This window comes from Cyrtonyx montezumae, unplaced genomic scaffold (assembly GCF_038088225.1).
Source record: "Cyrtonyx montezumae isolate F1298 unplaced genomic scaffold, pur_monq_1.0 scaffold_8, whole genome shotgun sequence".
In the NCBI taxonomy this organism is placed as follows: Eukaryota; Metazoa; Chordata; class Aves; order Galliformes; family Odontophoridae; genus Cyrtonyx; species Cyrtonyx montezumae.
The window spans coordinates 19,329,726-19,352,910 of NW_027072089.1; the positions used below are offsets into that span (position 1 = coordinate 19,329,726).

Here is a 23,185-nt window from a genome sequence, read left to right on the forward strand (position 1 = left end):
TTAAGCTTATGATAAGTTAAACTTCTGAATCTATTGAGGAGGCTGAGATGCCTGAATCCGTGAAAAATAGTAAGAAATCCAGCATCCAACAGTAACAGGCTAGTAAGAAGTTGTCTCTACAATTGCATGTGGCCTTCAGCATTCACAAATAAGTTGCAAATGATAGTAAGAGAGGCAACTCTTCCCCATTAGTCTTGTGCATCTGAGGAAGGCTCAGGGATGTGCCTGGGTGGCTTCACTGTGGGACAAGTTGAGATGCTGCAAATAAAGCAAGGACTAAGTTGCACAGCACTGGGTTTGAGGCAATTATTATGACTTGGGCATACCTTAAAATATCTCCTTGACTGTGAGCTTTTGGAGCAAGATGGACCGTGAGTGCTCCCGCTGAATTTTTGCGAGGACAGCAGCCTTGGAAAGGGCAACATAAAAACGTAAAACTACCGAGCTCATCAGCTTTGTCTTATCAGTGCAGTGTCTGGCTATTCAGTAAAACTAAGTAAAGTAAGACAGCAGTTGATGAATATAGTTGTTTGTTAAAGCAAGTCAAGGGATGGTGTTGCGTTAAGCAGTAACGGTCGTGTATGCTACGCTTCATTTTATACAGCAAGTTTAAACAGGTTTAGGTCTTCATGCACCAAGTTGTATTATAAGACAATTAACATCAAATCTTAAATCATACTTAGTTAATTCTCCAATCTTAAGGTTCTTAATGCTTCCCATTCCTATTCCTCTGTCTCCACAATGTGCTTGAAAAATGTACCTCTGCACATTCTCATTTAAAGTAAAAAAAGGTGTGAGCAGGGCCTTTGTCATTTTTCTGTTAGTGTCCCCAAGAGTTTTCTTACAAGCCTCTTTTCTGAAGTGGCTGAAATTAACTGAGTGCTGTCCAAAGATGGTAAAAACATGCTGACTCGGAAGAAATTCTGTGAATTCTTGCTCAGATATATGATCTAATGCGGCCGTAGGACTTAGCAGGAAAACCAAGAACGGCCTGCTGAATCAAGACAAAAATGATTCAGCTCGCATACAACAGGCAGACCTTGCAAACAGTTTATGCTGCGTGACGTCTGCAACTGGGCCTTCACCGCGCGGCCTCCGCCCGCCAGGGGGCGCTCGCGGCCCGCTCCGCCGCCTCTCTGCTCTCAGCGCGCTGAGGATCGGTGACCGCGTCCGTCGGGCGGAGGGAGGAGCGGCGGCCGTCGGTGTGTCCGTGTGCGGGGAGCGGCAGGGGTAGGCCTCGCGAGAGCCGGGCGGGAAGGCCGCGGGGCAGCGCTGCGAGGCGGCGGAACGGCCCCGCCGTGCTGCCCTGCAGCGGGGGGAGCGAGGCAAAGCGGGGAGCTGAAGAGTCTGTGCTGACATTTGGCCCCCTCAGTGCTGCCGAGCAGAGGCCTCCGCTGCTGCCTGTTGAAAGGTGGAGCTAGACGCTGAGAAGGGAATAAGTTCAGCTTCAGAGTGCTGTTGATACGTGAATAGTTTAACGTAGGTGTTAATAGCGTGTGAATGTAATGTTTCTAGCCGCCAGAGCGGCCTTCCCAGAGGTCAGAGAGGAGCAAGAACTCGACATTTGTTTTTTAAGTGGAAAGTGACTTGTTTTGTAAGAATAATCACTGTTGCTTAGTGCTGGCTGTAGGACTTAGGTCTTTTTTTTTTTACCTTTTCTGTTTCTATTTGTAAAATAGTTTATTAACAAGAACTTGTTAAATAATTGCACTCTGCCTATTAGAATTGGTGGCAGACAGAAAATTCCTGGCTAATCGTTTTCTTGTTGAGTTGAAAAGAAGGCATTAGACGGTAAACTGAGATCAGCTGACTGAAGCGAGCTACCTACATTTGGTGCTTTCTTTCCAGAGGAATGCTAGCTTGCCTCTGCGAGAGGGAACTATAAAAGCCCATTCAGACCTGCCCTTAGGGGAAGGTTTCTTCCCAGCAGGTTTTGGTGTCCCACATTTAGAGCTTCCTTATGAGGAACAGAGAGGGATCTCAGGCGATGCCTTAAGTTGTCTGCATTTGTGATCCATCTCTCCTAATTTCTGTTCTTGTGCAGTTTGTTTCTGAATACGTGTGGCCTTGAAGTCCTCATCTGCAGCCTGTGACACCCAGTCATCCACGAAGTGAATTGCTAGTGGCTCTGCTAAAGATTCAGGTATGCTGGAATTTTGAGGGTTCTCTTTCAAGGAGTCTGTTGGTTGCCTCCTTCATGATCTTGTTCGTGCTCTGCTTCCAGATGCACCAATTGGTCATAATGTATTTCAGAGGGCATCTGTTTATACATATATTCTGTTTGTAACATATATCCCTGATGTGTTCAGCTTTCTCTGCAGACCATCCATAGTCACGCTCTCAGTGCAGATGACATGCTGACAGGCGTGCCTTGAGTGCATGCATCTGTTGCACCAAACTATAGTTGTTGGCAATTATTTATTTTTTATTGAGATGCTGCTGTGGCATAAGTCAAGAGCTCAAGTACTGAAATGCTGAGGTTTATTGTGGTTTGCTTTACTACTTAACAATGATACAGACTAAATATCTGTGGTGCTGAAGATTTCAGGTTTGTTTGAATTTGATTCACCATTTAAAGGTGATGCCCACTGAATATGTTGAAAAGTTTCACTCTGATCTCCTGCAGTACCTCATGGAAGCCATACCTGTACGTACTGTACTGTAGGACTTGGTCATTTGAAATTTTATCAGTAGAGTACAGGAGGGAAAGGTTGCTTGAAAGACTAAAACCTGAATCTAAGTGGAACAGAGCTGTAGAAACACCAGCTTTGCTAGCAAGTAAATTTTAAAATCCAGGTAACACAGCTACATGAGCAGAATTTTGTATCAAAAACTTGAAAAATTCTGTTAGTGTGTGTAGATAGCACATTGTTCAGTGTGCTCATGACCCCTTAAGGCATCAGATCAGCATAATGGGTTGGGGATAGAGAAACGACAGCTGCATGTTTCAGGAAGGACTTCTGGTTTATTGCTTTCCCATGGATGGTCCATGGGAACACATGGAACACTTGGCCTTTCATTTGCACCACAGAAGGGCAGAAAGAGGCGTACCCCTGTGCTTTCTGTGCCTGCATTTGTTTGGGACTGATTCTACCTGAAGTTGGGTACATTTTTAGAGGTATGCCATCTTTTAAGCCTTGTCAGCATCCACTAAGGATTAGAAGTAGCATTGTAGATTTAGGTGATGTGATTTATAAGGCTTATTGTTCAGGATTTTCAGGATCTGAATGACAAAATTGGATATAATGGCACAGGAAATTCTGTGCTGAATAATGTAAAGCGATTTAGGTAGGGTAGAAAGAATCCTGTATGAAATTGTGGGCTGAGTTACCTTGATGCAGAAGTTTTACCAGTACCAGTGCTCTTTTGTTACTAGATTCAGCAGAATATGACTGCTGGTGATTAACAGCAGTTGAGCTGTCTCTCTGCCAGGTTTCATAGTTACAGTTTCAAAGCCACTTCCTGTCCTTCCAGACACTGTTTGTTAAACTCTTGGTCCATTCTAGCTTCTGTGCAGATCAGGAGCCAGAGGGTGGCCTTCCTGCTGCTCCTCAGGCTTGCCACTTAGCCTTGAACTTGGGTCTGGCTGTTCTGCCTGCCTCTATTCCCTTCAGACACAAAGTTATGCAGATGCTGGTACTACAGGTTTGTCTATATGGAGAAAATTTTGGACTATAAGCATTCTGAAGTAATTGTTTCTGAAAAACAATGTCAGCAGATCTTGATTAGAAATGCAGCCTGAATAGTGTTACCATTCCATCTTACCTTAACGTATAACGTGGTCCAGCGTGGCTCAATTAAATCTTTAAAATCGTGATGTGTTGATGGAGATTTTGAATCTTTGGAAGCTGTGAATGCATCATTTATCCATGCAGCTCTGATAAACTGATTTCCTGTGCGAGAATGAAAATTCAGAGCCACAAATGTTCGTATCCGGAATCATAGCAAGATTTCTGCAGCTGACATCATTGCCTGGGTGATCAGCCTGTGATTTCTGTGATTTTCTTCTGAGGAAATAAGAAAACGCTGTAAAATCTAGAAAAATGAGTCTGTGTGGGTCCAAGGTTACCCATCACGCTGCTTACTTCAGTCACTCCACGTGGTGGCAGCATTCTTCTAGATACAAACGGTTCCCGTCCGCCTGCTATTCACAGCTAGCCCGCTGTGAATGGGCTCATGCTGCTTAGTTAGAGTTGTCTTTTTCAGAAGGCTGCTGTGAGATCTGCAGCAAATTCATTCACAGACCCTTCAGTAGGAGTGGAACTAATTCTCTGGTTTAAGAAACAAACAAGAAAACAACCTGTAATGAACTTTTGGGTTTTCTTGATCGGTGTACATTAGCACCCAGCACGTTTCCAGCAGAACCAAAGAAGGAACTTGAATAAAGGTTTGTAAGAAGATGATGAATCATGCACATTGGTCATAATCAATAGCTTTCTATAAAAGCGAGTGCGTCCAAACTGATATCAATGATCAGGGAACTAGTGAAGTTACTGTACTCATGTGTTCACATGAGCCAGTTGCGTTGCTTAAGGTTACGGACCATCTGTTTCTTACTGCTGTAAATGGCCTTTCTACCTGAATAGATCTTTTGCAGAAGATAAACTGAGCAAGGTTCAGAAATACTTAGATAAGTATTTGGTAGAAGTACACTGAAACATGTGATGCCATTGAATTACAGGATGTCTGTGAATCTGTTTATCAACAAAGTTATTGGAGAAGAATGATCTCTTTCCTGTCTTTCCCTTATTTTTTGTACATAAATAGGCAGCAAATGCACTGTATTATCTAGGGAAGTATTCTGCAGACCTGGGTTGACATTTCAGTCCTTGTTTACTTTTTATCTTTTTAACAGTGACATACAACAATGAGCAAAGCTCTCTCTATTGCCACTATCTACTAATCCATAAAAAAGTTCAATAATAATCCTGTTCTGTAGGCTGTGTGTGCAAAGCACGTGTGTGCAGTGCATGACATGCTGCTATGTGTAAAGCAGGCATCATGCTGCACTGAATCAGTTATGCTATTCGCAGCAGATCTGTATTAGTGGAGAAATAAAACTCTCATCCAGTTGGGCTGAAGAGGGAAGCATTCTTAGTAGAAGATACAGAACTCTCAGTGGAAATTGTAATAGATATTGGTGGTCTTTTCTAAACAAAGACAGCAATTGGACTTACAGTTGAAGCAAAATACTCAAGCTGGAACGTTTTTCATTCATTTAAAGCTGGAGAGCTCATCAAGCCACTGCCACTAAGTCCTCTAAAAAGGTTTTACAGGAAGAGGAAGTTGTTTGCCGTGAGCAAGTTGGCAAATGTCATGTAATGTAAGGTGGGTGTTTGCTGAGGCCAGGTGGGGAAGATGTTATTTGTCCTTATGTTACATTTACTGTCAGTGACAGTTTCTCTGGTGGCCACCTTACTGCCTCTTAGATTCTAGGTGTGTTTGTCTTAATACTGAGAAACATCAACTGCTGTGCCATTTGACATTGTGCCATTGCTCTGAAGTGACAGTCACTTCAGGTTTTCTGAACGTTCTTGGACATAGTGTTGTTTTGCAGAACTGCTAAGTCGTGTAGCAGTGGCTGGGTGATTAATTACAGCTCGACAAGTCCATTCATGTTTTTGTGGTGGAGAGGCTGTCTCAAACAATGTAGCTCCTTTTTCTGGAGCTATTTGGTAACTCTTGGACCTAATGAGAAAGCTGAGGCCAAACCGTACAGTTACTGTAAAATAAAACCATTCACAGTTAGTGCAGATTGAGTGCTTTCAGCAGTAACAGGACTTGCATCTAGCTCTGGCTTTTGAATTACTCAGGTTAGCCCTGCCTTCTGGTTCCACAGGTCAGAGTATGTTACGTGGTGGGTCAGTGTGTGACGCTGAGGTACGGCTGGACGTGGTGCAGCAGCAAACTGCTGACTTCTGACAAGTGAGAACAAATCATTCCCACGTCATCACTACATACAAGCCCTCCTTTGGGAAACAGAATAGTCCTCACCCTGTTTTATTGAAGAAGGGCCTATCAGCAAAATGTTAGGAATTATTGCTGGAAGTATCCTGTGCTCAGACAGTATGGATGTATAAACTTATGGAAAATGTATTCTTATCCTGTACTTTTCTAATAGGGAGTTATTCTTGTTCAAGTGGATGCCTTTAAGTGTACTTCTTTCTTTCCCTCAGGGCTGACTTCCTATTGCAAGACCAAGTTTTTAACAGTGAAGCTTTTTTCGCTTTATGGAAGGATACTGTAAAAGCTAAATTTTCAGAAGATAGAGATGCACTTTTAGAAGCAGCCATTTAATGAACCAAATTCATTTACCTCTGGCAGTGGTTATGTATCTTCAGAATGGTCGTTTTGCAGTACTTCAGTGTCTCGTTGCTAACAAACCAAGTCCCTCTGTGATGTGAGTGCAGTCAGGGGAGGTGTGAACACATAGATTCAGCCTTGTTTTCTGATTCAACTTCAGAAGCAATTTGAAGAGAATAGCTCACCCTTTGGATTTTGTTCCCAACCTGCTTAATTAGATCTTCACAGCAGTAATGATCTCTTTGGTAAATTCTATGGATTTAAATGCAGCTAGTTTGTGTATCAAAAATTTCTAATTAAGTTGACTTTTAGAAATTTTTTTCCTGTGTTTTGTTTGGAAGTTTTGCAAAATTGAATTCAATTTGAAGCAAGAATGTATCTCTTTGGAAACTGGCATTTTGAAGTATAGCTCAGCCTTGTACGCAGCTCATACCTGGCACATATTAGGTAGCTGTATGTAAAATTACATTGAGTTTGTATTAAAGTGTTTTTTAATTACGAAACTAGATCAAATCAGATGGAGCAGAATTTTTTTCCTGAATGGGAAAGTGCATTTGTTTAGTCTGTAGTCTTCAAGCATTAGAAAGAAGGATTTTATTTTTTATTACCATTCTTTCTGACTGTGAATTAAGATTTCACTTCAGTCTTCTGCTCTTCAGTGATCAATTCTTAAATATCATGGTGGTAATTAAATCTGAATGAGAAATATTTTCAGTTACACTTTCTGGTACCTGTGAATCCTTGAGCTTCCTTTCCTGAGAAGTGGTGAGAGTATTTCTGGTGTTAGTAGCTAATGCTTAATCATGGTTGTGTGTGAAGTGACAGGAAATTGTGCAGGGCTTTACCAGACCCACACATCTGGTATGAAAATATAAATAAGCTTACATTCAGCAGAGCATACTGTACTATTTCTCAAATAGTAGACTTTTCTTCCAGTACAATATTCTGTTGTTGATTTATGTTAGGCCTTTTTTGACTTTAAGAGGTTTAAGCACTCAAATACTGTGTTATAAGCGAGTCGTGATCTTTTTATCAAGTACAAGTAAGGTTTTGTGCTGTTGATAGGCTGTTAACATGCTGATAATTTGAGGTTTCTACATTACTTATGGTCTTGCATTAGGGAAGGTTTAGTACAGAAAGTAAAGGTGTCAGCCACACTATACAGAATTCAGGCCTGACATCTTTCTGAGCAGGGCTTGAGCTCACAGAGGTGAAGAAGCATTCTTATCTCATTTATGATTTGGGTGGGAAGTGGGCAAGAAAGTTGAAATTGCTGTCAGCTGGCAGTCCTAGCTTTGCACCCACCAATGTTTTGTAACAGGCTCATTACAAATGCAAGCACGATGTCCTTAATTTCTGTGTAAGGTTTTAAGACAACTGTTAGTGCCCTAAATGATGCTAGCCTTGCATTACATGTTTTATGCTGTGTCACTGAACTTGTTTTTCACTACTGGAAGTAACTGTGGGAAACTGCTTGAGTCACTGATATACCACCACATGCTTAAAAACATACTTGCAGCCTCGCGGAATGTACTCTGCCTCAAATCATTCCTTATACAGATACCAGTGTGTGGTAGTTATTCCCATTGCTTTCATTTCCGTGGCCAAGATAGGAAAAAAGTTGTGCATTCCTGCACAGGAAAGCTGGATATGTGTAGTGGCATTTGTCCAAATAAGAAATACAAAGGAGAGGGGTTTAATCTGTTAACCTCAAAAGTCCCGAAACGGTTTATCAAACCCATGCATAAACAGTAGATATGGCCCTGTAGGTGCTTTGACCTTAAGCGTGATAAAAAGCATGGGGGTAAGCTGTAAAATACAGACTTCACAATTCTCTCATTTTCTTGAGATTTTAAAATTGAATTCTTTGGCTGCTGGCCACTTTCCATTCTCGCAGCTGAATGGGTGCGCTAGTGTAGGAGAATACCTTGTATAGACAGCACTATTAAAACAGTGTGCTGCAAAGTGTTGAAAACTGTATTTCTTGCTGAATAAAGAGGTTTCTGATTGTAGTAGTCAAGTGTTTTCAGCAACTGATTGTACATCATCAAACGGAGATGGTGGAAGCACTGCTAGAGAGGCTCTGCTTGTATATATTTGTTAAGAGTTGCACTTACTGTCTCTGTATCTGTTAACTGAATTGTTTGTAGCCTCCCAGTTCTTGAAAAGTACTTCTCCCTTCTTTCAGTCTTCACCTATGGTGTATTGTACTTCAGTATTGATTCTACTACATGACCTTTTCCTAGAGGAGAGGTACTCACCTGTCTTGTATTTGTGGCATTGATTTTATTAGTTCTCTCTAATAACAAGGCTGTGCTACAGTTCTCAGAGATATGAGTAGAAGGAAAAACCTCTTTATGTATGAGCAGGAGGGAATGCAGGACATGAAATTAATGTGCAGGACAGGAAGATTTCCGAGGCGGTTCCTGAGCTGGATTGCATTTTGGTTTGGGAAGCAGTGCAGTCTGACAGATATCTGCATATGGGCTTCAATGGCACTTTTCCCACTTCTTCTTGCAGATTTGTAATCTATTCCAGAGACAGTCAGAACCATGTCCTACGTTTTTGTAAATGACTCTTCCCAGACAAACGTGCCGCTGCTGCAGGCTTGCATTGATGGAGACTTTAACTATTCCAAACGCCTCTTAGAGAGTGGTTTTGACCCAAATATTCGTGACAGCCGGGGCAGGACAGGCCTTCATCTTGCTGCAGCCAGAGGAAACGTGGACATCTGTCAACTCTTGCACAAGTTTGGTGCTGACCTACTAGCCACTGACTACCAAGGTAATACAGCCCTTCACCTGTGTGGGCACGTGGACACCATCCAGTTCCTAGTTTCTAATGGACTTAAAATCGATATTTGGTAAGTTGATTTTTCTGGTTGTTTTTTCTTTTTGTTTTGTTAACAGCACATGTTTTATAATGGATTGGTGTTCATCTCTAGAACATTGTATACAAATCTGCTGTTGCTGAAGTACTGCATTCAGTGCAGTTCAACTTTGTATGATACCACTTAATAGAAGAAGAAAACAAAAAGGCAAGAAAACAATAAGAGGCCACTTCTGCTGATCAACTGCAACAAGCAAAGCAAAGCAAATAAAAATAGCAGCTGCTGTTGTGGGCTGCTGTATCTAATTCTGCCTCTGCGATGACACTGCTATCCTGGTTTGGCCAGACAGCTAGGTGTGGGTGGTTGGCACCAAAAACAAAAATCACGTTGACTGCTTTAAAAGGATTTTCTCCACCACAGTGCTTTTGTGTTAATTGTTGCCCTGCATAAGACAAAGAAAATACAGTATATGTGTGTGTCAGTTCATTCCCGTACTCCTTTGGTGACAATGCTTCTTTTCAGTGTTTTCCCACTCCCTCAAAGTCTGTGACTCACTCCTTCTTTTTAATATTGTATATTCTTTCTCTCTGTCTTCCAGCAGCTGTCAGATGCCAGTGCTCAGATGCAAGCTCTCAAGCTGCAAATAGCTAGCTGTTTCATTGCAGTAACTGACTTATTTTGTTTGTGGAACTTTCTGCACTGCCACAATGCGTGCAAAAAAATTTGAAGCTTCAGAATGTTTTTTTTTTTTTTTATCTGTCCCCTTTCCATTGATGCTTTCATCTCAGCAAAATTAGTTCCTGGTAGACCAGATTCTTCATGGGTTGTGTTTTCTTTTTCTTACTTTGAGCAACTCTGGTGAAAATCCCTAATCTGAAGGCAGCTCCAGTCCTATTCAGTATTATTTTTAAAGTAGCAGAGAAACCATCTGTATTTTATTTCATTTTTGCCCGATGTCTTCATACCCACATGAAAAAGGAGCTATGAAAAAGCAGATTGCACAATTTCTTCTTGAAATCAAGCTTAACCTCAAGCATTGCCATAAATTTACTCTTTTCTCTTATAACACCCAGAGATTCCAATTTAATTAGAACACTAGGAATTCAGATGTTATTTGCAGGAAAAGGAGGTGTTCTGTTTTGATCCTAAAGATACTGGTATTCTTCTGCAGTCATTTATAGTATCACTTTTATAGACAGGAATTGCATACAGTCTTGTATGACAGAATAGTTCTGAGTACATTTTGCATTGTGTGTTATGCTAAGTTGTATCCGATTTCTACTTTTAGAGTTTCTTTTCTTCTCATGTCCTTTTGTGGCTTTATTTTAGCAATCACCAAGGTGCAACACCACTTGTTCTTGCAAAACGAAGGGGTGTAAATAAAGACGTGATCAGACTGCTGGAATCTTTAGAGGAGCAAGAGGTGAAAGGATTTAACAGAGGAGCCCACTCCAAGCTGGAAACAATGCAAACTGCTGAGAGTGAAAGGTATTCACAAAACAAAAAAGAGATACTGGGAAAAATAATGATGCATGTGTAAAATTTGTCTTTATGATAACCTGTTTCTTGCTTCTAGATTTTTGTGATTTGACTTGCTTCTTTGCTCTTCAAAACAGAAAATACCAGGTTTGGCCTGATACTGTCTGACCAAATCAGAGTTAAATTTTAGAATTTGGAAAAATCTCTGAATGGATCAAAAGTAAGGAAAAGAAAAAACTTTCTCATGTTGAGATTCTCATTTTAAAGTTTTTTTTTTTGTTTTTTTTTTTAATTTAAATAACATCTCATTTTCTGTTATAATCTCAAACAACAAACATTGTACTATTCAGAGCAGCTCAGAGGATAGATAGGATGCCACAGAAAAAAAAAAATTGACAAGGGGAAAGAAATTGGACCCCACTGATCAGAAAAACCTTTTGAGCCCTGAAATATGAAATTGAATATTACTGTCAAAATTCGGTACAAAATACTGGATTTTCTGTCTGTTATCTTTCTGCCTTAGTAAATTTTACTGAAGATTCTTTATTCCTTATGTTATTTCTGTCGCACTTTATGTGTCAAAAGCTCAGTCACATCTAAATTACAGTTTTTGATTTGATAGTGTCTCTTGAATGAGCATAGCTTCCTTTCTGTTATTTGACCTTCATAGGAGTTACATTGTTTGGTTTGGCGAGGGAGTCTGCAGTTCTCCTTGGGGAGAGGCACCGACACACAAACAGTGTGTTACCCAGCTTGTTTGTGAATGTATTTAACGTGTCTGAAATATATTGTATTTAGAATAACAAATAACAGATGCCTGCAGCAGTAAAAGCAAGTGAGCTTGTATGCTGTTTGCTTTGTAAATAAATAATGTCTTTGTAACAGTTGGCTTTTCAGGCTGCCATGGTTTAACTCCTCCCTCTTTTTATCTTTTTTTGCAATTTAGATGAATTTTGCTCAGATGAGCGACTTCTGTCCTCCTCTCTCCCTCCTCCTTACATTATCCACCAACCTATTGAAAAAAAGCAGTTACTTTTCTGTAAACCCTTAGCTTCACTTCTGAACAACAGTCTCTGATTTAAGATTTCTCCAGCTGTTTCACAAGCAGTTGCTGCTGGTCTGGAAGCATGCAGTGGTACAGGTTGGGGGATGAGCTGCTGGAGAGGAGCTCTGAGGGGAGGGGCCTGGGTGTCCTGGTGGATGACAGGTTGGCCATGAGGCAGCACTGTGCCCTGGTGGCCAAGAGGGCCAATGAGATTCTGAGGTGCATTAAAAAGAGAGTGGCCAGCAGGTCAAGGGAGGTGATCCTCCCCCTCTACTCTGCCCTGGTGAGGCCTCACCTGGAGTACTGTGTCCAGTTCTGGGCTCCCCAGTATAAAAAAGACAGGGATCTCTTGGAAAGAGTCCAGTGGAGGCCACAAAGATGATAAAGGATGTGGAACACCTCCCTTATGAGGAAAGGCTGAGAGACCTGGGTCTGTTGAAAAAAGAAGACTCAGAGGGGATCTGATTCATGTTTATAACTATCTGAGTGCAGGAGGCAAAGGGATGAGGCTGGACTCTTCTCAGCAGTGTGTGGTGATAGGACGAGGGGAAATGGACATAAATTGGAGCATATGAAGTTCTGCACAAATGTGCGTGGGAACTTCTTCCCAGTGCAGTGATGGAGCAGTGGCACAGCACAGAGAGGTGGTGGAGTCTCCTCTGGAGATGTTTGGTCCTGCCTGGATGCCTACCTGTGCAACCTGGGCTAGGGAGCTGCTTTGGCAGGGGGTTGGACTCCATGATCTCTAGAGGTCCCTTCCAACCCCTACAGTTCTGTGATTCTGTGAAGCAGAGGCCACATCTTAGTTCCAGGATCAAATTTCTTTTCTCTTGCTTTGCCCTGCCCCTGTACTGTGAGAAAGCAGAGCTCACCTCTGTCTGTCAGCACAGGTAACCTGTCCCTCCTCATTGCCTGACATGACTGATGGTCATAGCCACAAGTGCATTCAGAGGTGAACTTCCATGTTATGCTAAAACAGAAAAGAGCATCCACCTGGGCTGTGTGGCATGGACTCTTCTGTAGGATGCTTTGCTGCAATACTATTTCTTAAGCAGATATAATTTGTTGTAAGAAAAAAAATGTCTTGAATGCCATTACTTTTAATTAGGTTGCTACATAAAATATCGAAAATGTTTTCTGTGTCCCCTTTTCTATTTAACAAGAGAGCATGTGATCTTTTCACTCAAATCACATTGCACCTTTGTTTAACCTCTCTGTGGTTATGTATTAACTGGTTAGTACTTAGTGAGCAAGTAGTTCTGTCTTACGCCAGTGGCTGTCTTCCAGTAAGAAGTCATTGCTTGGGAAATCATAAGCAAGGATGACTAAATCCTGTAGCTATGGACAAGCTAAAATAGCTTTACAGCAAACTAAATATTTTAGAAACAAAAAAGGCAAGCTGTTCAATTGCAGTTTCTGAAATCTTCTGCACATCATGCTGCGATGCTTCAGTAAGCTATGGGAGTTGAGGTTAATTATACTTCTGTGGCTGTACTTCCTAAGAAAAAAAGAAATACATGAACAGTGTGAAATTTTTCCATGGTGTAACTTCAGAAGAGCAGTTTATAAATGAGACCTTAATCTCCAATAGCACAACTGGTGAACAATAGCATGCATACAATTAGTTTTGGTTTGGAAATTACTTTTCCTTGTAAGGTTTTCTGTTATTATCTGCGTAAGAGATACGTAGGAATATGGTAGGTGAAAGCAGTTAGAGCAGAGGAAGAAGTGTTTTTGTTTTTCTGCTTATCTTCTGCTTTGGCTTCACTGTGTACGCAGTCAGTTTCACTGTTGGCTTTTCTGAGCTTGTCACGATTCTCTAAATACCTGTGTGTCACTTCACTCAAACAAAAAGCAGTAGGACTGTACTGACGGCTGAAATTATACCTAAGTGAAATAAATGGGTGAGAAAACTTTGCTAATTCTTCATGAAGTTTCTTGTAAAGCAACAGAGAAAGTTTCCTATTGTAGACCAGTAGTGAAACTAGCAAAATGGGGAGGGTACAAGAAGCCCAGCGGTGTTTGAAACAACTCATGCTTTTTTCTAAGGATGATTTGTGGCCAGGATGACTGTGTCATTCTAATTTTCCTCATTTAAAAATCAGAGTTGCAGTCCCTAATTTGTAGTCTGACAATTTCAGGGAGCTTGATGAATTGGGGGTGGAATGTTAAAGCAAACATCAGAGCAACTGCTGAGAATCGTGTGGCAAAAAACACAGCAGAACTAACTTGTCTTGAAGATCAGAAAGCTTTGGGTTGCTTTTTTTTTTTTTTTTTCTCTGCACGTTATATTTTCTGTGGTGTTTTTAAGCCAGAGGAGGGGTCTCTCACAAAGTAATGCAGAGAGTAATAAAGATCATAGTTCAGAATCTTAAGTGATCTTGGTTCAAGTCGCCATTTCATTTGGTGGAATGTACTTGTAAATTGTAATTTCTTGTTCTGTTACCAAGAGCTGTGCCCCTTGAGGTTTTATCTTATGCTCCATTAAATTCACAAAGCCATGCTTAGTGGGAATTACGAGCATTGACTTTCGAAGGCTTCTTAGGTGGCAAGCCTGCCAGCTCAGCACAGCCATACAGATAGAAGTGCTGCTCTTTTTGCCCCGGTTAATAAAACATCCTTTCACTTGCCTTAAGTTTAGAGTTAGGAGCCTTTTCCTGATCTGCTTTGTCTCGATTTAGCAGGGCAATGCTATAAATCTGCAGGTGGCTTTAGTTTTTAATTTAGAATGTTTTGGTTGCTCTGAGTAGGATTACTGTCTTACTTAAAGGTGAGTTCTTTTCCTCTGATTTATTTTTAACTTTAATCCTTTGTAGTGCAATGGAAAGCCATTCTCTCCTTAATCCAAACCTACAGCAAGGGGAAGGAGTTCTTTCCAGTTTCCGCACGACGTGGCAAGAGTTCGTGGAAGACCTGGGCTTCTGGAGAGTGCTGCTCCTGATCATTGTCATTGCTCTTCTCTCTCTTGGAATAGCATACTATGTCAGCGGGGTGCTTCCTTTTGTAGAAAATCAGCCTGAGCTGGTGCACTGAAGCAAGTGGAAAGAAGTGTGCTGTGCTTTTCCATGTTGTAATCTTATTTTGAGCTTCTTGGAATTTTTCCCTCAGTGCAGACAGTGGCAGCTGTACATACTGTTTGCATTTTATACCTACTGTTAACCCTTCTGAAGGAGAGATGAATTCATTTCAAGTAAAACACTAAATTCTAAATCATTCCTAAGCTACCTCTGTCTCATCTTGACTTGGAAGCAAGATGTGGAGATAATCCTCCCTGCTGATAAAATATTGTGATTAGAAAAGGTCTTTTATAATGAATATAACATTCTTGAGCAATGTGTAACCTGGCACACAACCAAATTTGACACATATTCCATAGGAAGAGAGATAAATCTGTTGTTGCATAACGTTGTGTGCTTCAGTTGAAAGAAAAAGCTTTAAAAAGTCCTCTACAAATCTGAATAACGTAATAACGCATTCTGATATATGGACAGTACTGAGCTCTGTGTTCATAGTTCCTTTAGTGCCACACCATAGTTTCTCATCTGTTAGCTGATAAAAAGACTAGAAACGGTTGCAATCTTACTATGTCTTCACAGTGTAGATGACTCCTTTATTTATTAGGTTAATATGGGTGTTTCTTCCCCAGGTGAATTTCATGTTAATATCTGCTTGAAGTGAATTTTGTACAACTAAGCTTTAGAAGTAAAATTGGTCAGCCTCTAGGGTGAGGAATTTGCCTTTGTGGCAAAATGTTACTGAGCAAACCTTTCTTTGTAAGGATGGATAAAAAGTGATATAGGTGTTCTGCTTTGTATATACCAGGTCTGTAAGGCCATTGTCTTTGTAACGTGTCGTTGAAGGATTACTCCTTTTCCTCTGCAAGGACCGCATGGAACCATACAGTTGAATCATTTTCATGATTGTGGAAAGGACCAGAATTACTTCCTAGAACTCTTTCCTATTTCAGTTGTTTTCAGACTGCACTGATGGGCTTCTGGAGTATTTTCTGAGCGTGTGGAATAAAAAGACATAAAATGTTAACATTTAGGAATATGGTGTAAAATGAAATCCTGTCCCATTCTGTGCATAAGCTCTGAAATCCTTTGTTTGTAAATAACCCAGGGACAGAAATCGATTACATACTCTTTTCTGAAGACCAGGATGATACTCCACAGTAGTTGTGGATTTTCAAAGAAAGCAATTTCCTCCTTCCAAGCTGATTAGATATTCAGCTCCTTCAGTTGCATTCAAAACCTCCAAAAATTGAATTCTTTAAACCTAATGGTTATTTTTTTCTTAACCACTCCAGAACTGTTGCTAAATAACATGAAGAAACATTTGTAAGATTATAGATTGCAGTAAATATTGCTAGAAGTACTTACATCCCTCTGTTCTGCTGCCGTGTGCATTCTCCTTTCTTGTTTATGGGTTTGAGAGAAGAGGGTTATTGTCTGTGTTCTGGTGTGTGACATGGGCCTTGCTAAGTTGGGGGCCGTTCTAAATCTCATCTTGATTTCTTAAGCCAGAGGTTAATGAAACAGTGCTTTCCTAGCAGTTACAAAACCACAAAAAGGAAAACCCCTTAAAACAAAAGGAAACCGCCCATGGCAAAACGGCGTTCTCTTTGAATATTTCAATTATTGTACATCTGTTAATGAACAGAAAATCACAGTTACTTTTCTGGGTTACTACATTTCTGTTAATGGTGCAGTGTATCTTGAATAATATTATATTTCAGTATATATTCCCTGCGTAATTTGTAATTGTATTCTCAGTATGAGTGAATGCCACAAATAAATACATGTTGTAAATATGCTTTCATTTATTATTGCAGTGGTAATGATGTGACCCTGTTTTACTGAGGGATTTTTTTGTTTTGCATTGATAGTAAGCATTTCAGAAGCTGGGAGATTCTGCTCCTGAGAACTGGAAGCCATGTCCGTGGCTCGAATGAGTTTTTAGAACACAGTTGCTTTAGATTTGCCTGCTTTATTTTCAGCGTTGTTTTTACATCATGCTGTCTCTTGGCTAAGATTTTGGGTATTGAATAGGTCATCTGAAGTCCCTTTGAGATTTAAGGCTACCTAAGGGGGTACAGAATGCAACCAAGGAAAGGAAGTTGGAGTGTAGTGACTGCTACTGTCTGAAGTATCGACGTGGCAGACATCTGACTGGAAGAGAAGTTTGCTCTGTATGCACTTCTGTTATTTAAAAAGGACAGCTTTACCTGGTACTATGTCTTAAAGGCTGTGATTGGATTTCCTTAGATGGAATGGCCTTGTGCTACCTGAAGTCGACTTCTTTGTCAGATGACACGATTAATTTGTTTCTGCAAGCCATCTTTTCTGAAGTTGTTCCTGTTTCTGAAATCGTCACTTGATTCATTTTTGAACTGGTGATTAAAATCAGTCTTAAACAGCCTGAGAATTAGGTCAGCATGCTTTTCCATTGTTCCGTGTTCTTCCATTTGACATGAATCCTGACCAATCACTTGGGATGTGATATGCTTTGTGACATTTCATAAGCAATCCACAACACTACAGAACTTGCTGTTGCCGGTTGTTGCTGCATTTCTCATCCCCGATGCTGCGGCTTTCTAGAGGAATTCAGACGTCATGGCAATTTCCTAACTCACAGTCCTCTGTAGACATGGTAAGTGCTGAAATACCCATGAATCACAAATCTCAAATCTCTATTAATATAAAATTAATTTCTGGAGATAGTAGAGATAACTCTGCATGTGTGCTTGCAGGTGGTATGGTGCACGTGTTGCCTTAAACGCATCTAAGTTATTTCAGCTGAATTACTGTTGTCTGGCATCTTCCATAGTGCTCTCACAAGTACTTCAAAGGAAGGATGCTTTTGAAATACACACTGTTGGGAAATTAATGCAAGTAATTGGTAGTTGTTCACTATTTGTTTCTGGGAGTGAAGTGTTCCCAGGGTCAAGCTGCCACAGAAATCTGAGATGAAAACTGGAGGTCTCAGTTGGGCTGGGGTTGACTGGTGTGGTCTGTGCTCTTAGCAAGGCAGGATTTGTGCTCTGATGTTGCAGCTGAAGCAGTTTGCCTATAGGACCCTGAAAATGGCTCTGCTGTTGGTATTCATTGTTCGTAAGTCGTTAAACAACCAGTATTTCCCAGTGACTGTGATGAGGCAAAATTGCTAGTTTTCATTTCTGACAAGTGATGGGAAATCTACTGGAAACTGCCGTAACTAAAAAGCAACAAATGAGAATTTCTGCTGAAGTCAACGTATGAAGAAGTCGCTATTGTGACTTCCAGTGGCATATTCTTTCTGTTTGGCATTTTAAGCTGCCTTCTGGATAAGAAATAATGAGGAGACATTTGGAACAGAATTTGTTGGCAGCATGGTTTGCAGAAAATAGGGAAATGAATGCAGCGAGCCAAGGCGGCAGCAGGGAGGCAGAGCACTGCAATGCCTTTATGAATCACTGCTCAAAGGCCAATCCCAGTGTGTGTATGAAGTGAGTAGTGAGCAGTAGCAGCCTCTGAGCAGGGAGGAGGATTTCACCTGCTTTCAATTGTGTCGTTTTGTAGGGGTGCAACCTGAGCTGGCCCTTCTTGACTTTCAGTGTCTGTAATGCTGCTATTTCAGACAACGTCGTGTTTGACTGTGTGCCTGCAATAACAGCTGCTCATGTGCAAGCCACACTGGTTCCTCTTACAGAAGAATCCTTCCGTGCTTAGGTTGTCTGAGGTAGTTTTACCAAATGTGAGCAGAATCTCTGCAAAACAGGAAATATTTCTGCTGTATTAAATTATATTTACCTAAATATCAGAAGGCGGGAATGCAGATGATCAAATATATGCAAAAAAATCTCATTTTCTTCTGCCAAATTGAATAGATAACAGTCTCTTAATGCAAAGCAAGAAGACAATCACAGTTAATTTACTCTGAACTGTAGAATATGAATTCCTCATTAAGCCACTACCCCAGTATGAGGAACCTTATATCCTCTGGCAGGTAGGTTTTCTAGTAGATAAGATGATGCAGCCTTGCAGTGGTGTGAGGGCAGTGATGTGTGGAGGTTGTACTGGCTTACCAAAGTGTGCACATTGAAACGAAACCGATCAATAAAGATAGCTGATTTCTTTTAGGATTTGCAAAGTGCTGTGTGCTCCTCCCCATGCTGTTGTCTCTTTGCAGGTTGAATGCCTGGCCTGGTTTGGTTTTGTTGAGATATTTCCAGTCAGAAAACAAAGTAGGCAGACGTCGATAGATTTAAGCTGGCAAGGCCAGTTTCTGAAGTGGGCATGAGGGATAAAGGAGTATTTTACTAAAGGAGTATCTTACTAAAGACTGATTCAGCTTGTTTGAGGACTGTTCAACCCTGCCAGATCTGTCTGTACAGAACTGGTGTTTTTTCCATTTATGGTACTGGTTTCAATCTTCGTGTCAGTTGATGAACACCAGTGGCTAACATGGGGCTTGAACCGAAAGCTGTTTTTGAAGTTGTTAATTATAGTAGAAGTCCAAACTTTATTCTTTGTCTCAAAGTTCAAGAAACTTTTTTTTAATCTCATGTTTATTAGAATTACAGCCTGCAAATGTACTCAGATAACGAGCATGTGTGTGCCTGTACTTCTGCACTCCTGTGCCAAAAGTAGACGTAGGAACAGCAAGTAAGGCCTCCAGTGAGATCAATTTGGGGTAAGTCTAATTTAAGGGATTCTGGTTTTTGTCATTTCTCCTCAGATTGCTATTTAATCTACTATTAGCTCTGTTTTTATTCATTGCACTGAAACTTACTGACCTATTTTCTTGGTCTCCATGTCCAGTTTTGGGAAACGTAGGTCCTATTACCTACCTCACCAAGGGGTGCATCTCATTGACCAAGCTCTTTTGTTTTGATAGTAAGTGAATTCATCAGTTTCACAACATTAGTCAATTCTCTTTGTTTTGTTTAGAGCTATAGAGTTATAGGGTTTTAGATTTACCAAGTGATTGACTTTCTAGCGTGGTACAGTTGGTATAGTTAAGGACTCTGTCACCTTGTCCATTTTTATATGAAACACAATAATGGTTAAGGGAACTATTGGTGTTGATTTTACATGCTCCTCCAGAATACCTTGCAGATGGATCAGCTTGAAGATTAAGGAAGATCCTGCAATAAAGCTAGAGAGGTGTCTGTTCCTTGTATTTTCAGGCTTTCAGGACCCTAGGAAATGCACGTTGTGCATCTGGAGTCACTGCCAGAAGAATGAATATCTTCATGGAAGATTTCGGCCTTTTATGAACGTTCTGCAGCTTGGAGCTGTAAAGTTTTGAAAACTCCTTTCTTCTTTCAGGCAACAAACTATGTTTCAATAGAGCAGTTAGGAATAAATTATTACCACCCGTTACATGAATTTTAAAGCCAGGAAAGCAGTTTACCAGCAAGTCAGTTTCAAAGTCTCACCTAAAGTCAGGGCCACAGCCTTGGTCCCCTATCTGCACCCAGTCACCTCCTGCTTTGATCCTCATGTGCTTCCCTCCTCACATGCATCTGGCCCAAGGGACCTGGCTCAGGAGCTGTGCCAGCCAGCCCCATTGGAAAGGTACACTCCCACTGCATTCTTCCCAATTCTGCTGCTCCACATTGTTTCATCCAGACCACCCCATTTCTTATGTGCCAGCAGTTCTGTTCATAAAGTACGTTTCTTCCATGTAACTTCTTTCAGTCTTGCCATCTCCGTTGCCTACTGCACATTATCTCAACTATTGTACGCTACCAGTTACCTCCATTTGCCTCATCTAGTCCATGCTGAAATCTTATTACGAAAGAACATGTCATATTTTGAAAACTGGCTTGTGAATTGGCTCCAGTTCACTACTAGCAGCAGTACTCATCCTTTTAATTTGCACACTCCTGTAATAATGATACAAGAAGCTACCCTTGTTTTCAGTTTTACTTCCTTTCCCTAATGATGTAGTTGATTCTTCTGGTACCTTCACTAAATCAAACTGAGTCATGTGTAGGTGCTGGAACAGGTTCCTCAGGGCAGAGCTCACACCCCCAGGCTGCCAGAGTTCAAGAAACACTTGGACAATGCTCTCAGGCACAGGGTTTGAATTTTGAGTGGTTGTGTGCGGAAGCCAGGAGCTGTGATCTTTTGTGATGAGGGTGATGGAGCAGTGGCACAGCTGCACAGAGAGGTGGTGGAGTCTCCTTCTCTGGAGACGTTCCAGACCCGCCTGGACGCCTACCTGTGCAACCTGGGCTAGGGAGCTGCTTTGGCAGGGGGTTGGACTCCATGATCTCTAGAGGTCCCTTCCAACCCCTACATTTCTGTGGATCTGTGACCCACATTCCTTTAAAATCAGGGTGTTCTGTGCTATTAAAAAACATGCTCCAAAAGTTTACTAGCTTGATCATGATTTCATATATCTAAGAGAGAGAGATCTAGATGAAGATATAAACGCATCTTTCTTGTAGGGGTACAGATACCAACAATAAATACAGAACACCATTAATCTTCTCAGTAGCGTTGATGGTTGGACTTGATAATCCTGAAGGTCTTTTCCAAACTAAATGATTTGATTATTCTGTGATCATCTTTCTGCAGGGAATGTCCAAATTCTGACCTGTGAACAAAGGGGTCCTGGTTTAGGCTGATGGATCTGAGGAGTTAGTACACCTACAGCACTTTTAGTGGTACCAATCAGACCAGCCCCTGCTCCATGTCACAGTGTATTAGCCTTTGAATGCTTTTATCTGACAACAGCAGACAGGGATGCCTTAGATTTACCACCCCTCTTCTGACTGTGGCTCCATGTGGGCTCATGCTGGGCAGGTAGAGGACACTGCAGTAGCCTTCCAGAGAGGACATACAGCATTGAAGATATTCCCCTTTCATTACAAGTCTTTTGATAAAGGACAGAAATAGTCTCCCAAAGCCAAAACATATGTTAAGAGATGGGACCCGTGTGGTTCCTAGTTAGTGGCAAGTGCTGGTGAGCAGGGAGAACAATTGCTGTTTTACCATAGGTTATGTTTTGTCCTTTTCAGCAATGCCCTCCCAGGGAGATAAGGACGCACAGCTGGTGAAGCAGTAGGAACGAGAGGAGCTGAAGTCTGTGCTGTGTGGTCTGTTATCTCTACATGACCAGCTTGGGGTCACAAACCATATGTGGGAGTCACTGGTGCACAAAACAGAGCGTATTCTGTTCATGAAAAATGTTATGGGAGTAACTTCGCTTGTTTGGTAGGGTTTTTTGGTCAGCCTGTTGGTTGTAGATTTTTTTTGTAGGCAAGGAAGACTTAGGATCTGAGGTTCAATGCAACTTAGTAGCATATGAAGGAAAAATGCTGAAAGTCAGAAAGAGTAAGGGGGAAGACTTACAGAGAGAGTATAGCAGCTTCCTTAGAAATTGCAGATGTTTCTGAGGAAAACTGGGCAGACACGGATGCACTCCGGGCAAGAACAGTTTCAGTGGAAAATGTTTTCATTTTCATTCTTCCAAACATAAGATATCTGAGCGTCATCTTACTGGAGCTCTTGAATTGAGCAAAATGTTCCCAGTTTTGTAACAAGAAGCATAGAAGAACTGGAGCTTCTCCTCTTGGCTAAAACAGACAATGATAGGAACCTGAAATGATAAGATTTTTATTCTGGAAGTTATTTGTAACATCATTTAAGATGTTTATTTGCACTGGGGCTCAGAAGGCTGTGTTTCTGAAATGCTCATGTGTGGCAGAAGTAGTGTCTGGTTCTGACTTGACACTAAGTTTAGAATGTCAGGTTCTAAATTAAGGATCAGAATATGCAATTTCCCTGTCTATTTTTTACATTGGGGTGTTGGATCAGGAGCCCTTTCAGCTGCTTTTCTTTACCCAAAGACAAGTTCAAATAAGGCTCTTCAGTTCTTTATTCTCTACTTTGTTTTTTGCTCGTCGGTCATTTTTGTCATTTGAATCTCAGTCTCTGTGCTCAAGAGAGATTGCTGTCAGTACTTACATTTGAATCTGCCAGCAATCCCTGGTTGGGATTTATCCCATGGTTTAAGTTATGCAAGCGTGAATTAGACACAGCCAGAGGAGGGGACGTGGAGCAGGCAACTTGCAGCTTCAGCTTCTCTGTGCATAACAGCCTCTGCACATCCATTCTGGTTACCGAGAGTGCTGTGTCAGGTCAGGCATTTCCTTTCTGCTTGCCTAGGAAAGGAAATGGACTTTTTATGGATGGAAACTCTTTACAGAATGGAAATGAAGTCCTTATTCCCACTACAGAACCAGATGCCAGGTTGTCTGGTTATAGTATTGTCACATTATCAGCATTTTCTCTCATACTCACCTTGGTTAATGTCTAACTTCAAAGGTTTTTGAAACTGTTGTCCCATTTAATTTTCTTAGGTTTCCTAAAATGTTCCATCTTTAGGAAAAGTTAATATTTAAGTTGTTCATTTGCCTAAAACAAATTTGTTACTTCTGATGTTCCAGAGTGTACAAATAAGTCCATCACTGAAGAGCAGCCGTGGGTATTACAGAGCAGTAGTATAGAAATAGTCTTCAAGAAGGTGGAATA

General features: G+C 41.1%; 1 protein-coding gene across 2 annotated transcripts; it reads left to right on the top strand.

Moving 5' to 3' along the window:
• Nucleotides 1–1,172: 1,172 nt before the first annotated feature.
• Nucleotides 1,173–16,459, top strand: ANKRD46 (ankyrin repeat domain 46). 2 transcript variants are annotated; one of them, XM_065751693.1, is made up of 5 exons: nucleotides 1,173–1,230; nucleotides 2,045–2,143; nucleotides 8,824–9,166; nucleotides 10,463–10,621; nucleotides 14,474–16,459. In XM_065751693.1, the coding sequence occupies exons 3-5, from the start codon at nucleotides 8,856–8,858 to the stop codon at nucleotides 14,688–14,690; spliced, it is 687 nt and encodes a 228-aa protein (XP_065607765.1). In that variant the 5' UTR covers nucleotides 1,173–1,230; nucleotides 2,045–2,143; nucleotides 8,824–8,855; the 3' UTR covers nucleotides 14,691–16,459. The 2 variants fall into 2 exon arrangements, with proteins under 2 accessions (XP_065607765.1, XP_065607766.1); XM_065751694.1 differs by lacking the exon at nucleotides 2,045–2,143 and having other exon boundaries at nucleotides 1,197–1,230.
• Nucleotides 16,460–23,185: the final 6,726 nt, after the last annotated feature.